Source organism: Austrofundulus limnaeus, unplaced genomic scaffold (assembly GCF_001266775.1).
Source record: "Austrofundulus limnaeus strain Quisiro unplaced genomic scaffold, Austrofundulus_limnaeus-1.0 Scaffold2, whole genome shotgun sequence".
NCBI classification, from domain to species: domain Eukaryota; kingdom Metazoa; phylum Chordata; class Actinopteri; order Cyprinodontiformes; family Rivulidae; genus Austrofundulus; species Austrofundulus limnaeus.
This window is the reverse complement of record NW_013952404.1, coordinates 5,372,602-5,376,176: the sequence shown is the minus strand read 5'-3', so window position 1 is coordinate 5,376,176 and position 3,575 is coordinate 5,372,602. Positions and strand designations below refer to the sequence as shown.

General features: G+C 38.6%; 1 protein-coding gene across 2 annotated transcripts in view; it reads right to left on the bottom strand.

Annotated features, from left to right (window-relative positions):
* Positions 1-1,235: 1,235 nt before the first annotated feature.
* Positions 1,236-3,575, bottom strand: part of LOC106520284 (regulator of G-protein signaling 6) — a 48,122-nt gene continuing 45,782 nt past the window's right edge. For both annotated transcript variants that reach the window (XM_014012281.1, XM_014012291.1), the window contains one exon: positions 1,236-3,148. In XM_014012281.1, coding sequence (XP_013867735.1) covers positions 3,098-3,148 — 51 coding nt within the window. In that variant the 3' untranslated portion in view covers positions 1,236-3,097. The remainder of the gene's footprint in view (positions 3,149-3,575) is intronic.

Below are 3,575 nucleotides of genomic sequence, written 5' to 3'. Positions count from 1 at the left end.
CTTTATAACTTGGCCCACGCTACCAGGGACTTTGAATTTGCAKAATAGGTTGTTCAAATGATTCAATTGTTGGTCTTCTTTTGATTGACACCTCTTTTGACCAACTGGGTTCATTTATAGACTCTCCAGAGCCCAAAATGTGTGGCAAGCCCCTCATGTCCCACCTGTCAGTGGTACACGATTTATCGACTAGAATCGGCCAATCAGCTCTGAAGGCCCTGTCGCACTTAAATGTTTTAGACAACTTATGCCAACTTATGAAATGTTTTTGTCTAAATTATTAATAAACATTATACATTGTTATCAGTTTATTAGCAGTACAGTGTACATGCCTAAATGAGACTTCTAGTTGATWTTTGTTATATCGTCAACATGTCTGAAATTTTCACGAGTTGGCWTAAAGTGTCTGACACCACAGCTGTGTGGCCAATATGTAGCTTTGGAAATTAAAAAAATGATGGTTACAGTGTATTTTAACTTCAATAACTAAATACTAGTTATAATTACAAAAATTATGACTCATAAAGTAAAAAAAAATTTCAGATTGATAGCTGTACCTAGAGACTAGGCTTGTGGATTTACTCCAAAAGGTTCAAGAGCAATACTTAATTTGGGTTAGCTCCACAGGCTAACAGGCTAAATTTTTACATGATTATTTAAAAAAACAAAAAGGGAAAAGTACTTTTAGCTCATTGTCAAATTTGAGTCTGCAAATTTTTTACAAGCTACAGTACTGTTCCAGTTTAAAAAAATAAGCTGGACGAAGTTGTTTAGTGGAGTAATAAAAGATTTAAAGTATCAATAAAGATTTACTCTTTTTTTTTCCTCTGAAGTGTCAGGTGATATTCTGTAAAAGACTTTTAAAATGTGCTCCTGTGGGCTTTGCTGTYTTATAAGTATAGAAACTCTGCCAATGTTCTCATCTTTCTGCTTTCTGGCTGTTCATTTGGATCTTTAGAAGGATGTTAGAGATGCAGCTGCTAGAGGAAAGACAGAGGAGATGGATGCAGTAAGAGAGGACATGGAGGAGGATGAGTCACTGTGGCGACCCCTGAAGAGAGAACAGTCAATAGAAAATGTTTTTCACCTGTTTTCTCACAGATCTCAAGTTACCTTTTTTATATATTTTATAAGTTTTACAGTAATATCTATGTTCACTCCTTTTTCTTGTCGTAGAGCCCGAGGAGACAAACTGACTTCTTTTGAGTCGTGACTCAGAACAACAAACGCCAGCAGACAGGTCCAGAGAGTTTATTATTTGGGACCCATGAATGGACAGCAGGTGCTTGAGTGTTTTACAGTGCCAGTAGTTATCTTGCTGATTGAGAAACTAAAAGCACAAAATGCCCTGAATATGTGACATGCATAGTAATGTGCCCATATAATAAGAATAAGAATAATAAAGTGTGCTTTTTTGGATAATAAATTGTAACCAGTTTAAATTTACAATGCACTTGGYACATAATGTTACTGTCTTTGTAACATTTGGTACACAGACTCAAGTTAAGCATCTCTCTACCTTTTATATTTAAGAGGTTACTTGTTTAGAACATTAATAATGGTTTGCAGTATGACCTGTACAGTGCATTGAAGTAATTACTAGAAACTGACAGATGAGGATCATTCAGCGGTGTCACTGTAGCAGTGAGTGGCCACATGGAGGAGCTGTGAGAGGAGAAACTTGCAGCACTTCCTGTGTGCAGAAGGTAGCAGCCACAGTGGAGCAGAGAGGCCTCTGTGTGCAACACGCAGCACGACTTCCCACTCCAGAGCTTCCATGTCCGTTCGCCTACAAAACGTGCTCCAGTTCAGGATGTGTGCCGCTGAGTTCATCCATGCTCCACATGGTCCAGCATGCACCATTTTCCATATTCAAAAAACACGTAACGATTAGTAGACCAAAAGAAAAGACAGCATCGGACATTGGTTTGACAAAATTAAGGATGTGATATCCATGCAGTAAACAGAACTTAAATAATCCCAACAAGCCTTGGATGATCAACCACTTCAGATTATCATTCATGACGGTGTGAACACAGCAGGATGGAGCTCTGTCACACACTGCTGCTGGTCCAGTGAGTCATACAGGTGGACCCCACCACTCTATGGCACTGAAAACTTTAAGCACTAATCTATAGTAGGAGACTTAGTGTGGACTGTAATTTCACCTAATCTAAAAGCTCAAATCACAATAATTCACACYGTGCCACTTTTTTTTTTCTTAGGCCTCTAAGGTATTCACACAGACTTTTGGAGTCGATTTATTTTTCTGGTAACTTTGTAAGTCGACGCTCGGGCGTTGCGAGAGCCAAACCCGTCTTTGTTGTAGAAACGCTTACTTAGACGTTCAGATGAAACATGCAACAGTGCAGTATGGTTGCTACATTAAGCCCTTATGCCTGATTCTGGAATGTAGTGAAGCTTGAAAAATTACACCTTGAAAATCAGGTCTGTAGACGTGATTGCAGAAAACATGAGGGATAAAACGTGGTTTTGTTTTTATAACTGCGGACTGTGTTGACTGTTTGACTTGTTACRTCTTAAAAAAACAGAAAACAGAAATTTCAAGAATATAAAAAGAGGTTGGACTTAATTCTAAGGGATTAAAAATGTTGCAGAATKGTTTTATTGCTTGTTGCCTTTGGGGATCAGAGATGTACATGAAGCTGATTTGTGTTGGATTTTGGTTGAAGTTTGGAATGGCTAATTTTGGATCATTTTCTTCAATTTAAAAGGAGCATTTGTCAACACAAATAAAAAAAAATAAAAAAAAGAAAACCAATCATTTTAGTCAAGCCTAAGTTTAAGTTTGCCACTGAAGTGATGAAGAGGAAGCAGCCTCTGTCCGGATGCTGCATGCCGTGCGGTTCTGTTAGCTGAGGTTCCTCTTGTAGCCATCGTCTTCTCCTCAGTGGTTCCGTTTGGGGTGTTCACCCCGGCGGGCCTGGCGYTGCACTACCAGTCCGACAGCAGACCTCGGGTCAGTGTTCGGGAGGCTCCACAGCTGACCTGTTCGCCACAGCTCCACTGTCTGAGCCCCTGTGAGGCTGTCCCCCCACCAACAGGGTCCAGCGATCCCCCTCCAGGACAGGCTGTGTCAAGATGACTGCATCAGGCCTGTCAGGCGCTTTCCTGTTAAAGACTTGCCCTAGAAAGTTGAGTAAAATACAAATAATAATTAAAAAAAACTACCATATAAATACTGAGATGTTGAAGTAGAGGCACTCCACAAACTATAAAAGTACCATCATGTCACTTTAACCAAATAAAAAGCAATTAGCACCTCAAATTTTTAGCTTTTAGAAACCTTTTAATAAATGTGAAACTTGCTCTTTTGTATAAATTTGCAAACACATTAAAGCTTTTAAAAAAGGTAAATATTGCGCAGCTCACAAATAAGTAAGTGTATGTTTTTTCCTCTGCAAAATCACTTATTTTGGTACATTTTATAGATTTCCTTTTAGTAAAATGTATTCAAAACTTAAACTACAATCCCAATTTTGAAAAAGTTGTGACGTTATGAAAAATATAAATGAAAAGAAAAATCATTTCTGATTTGCGTTCCTCGCCCCTTC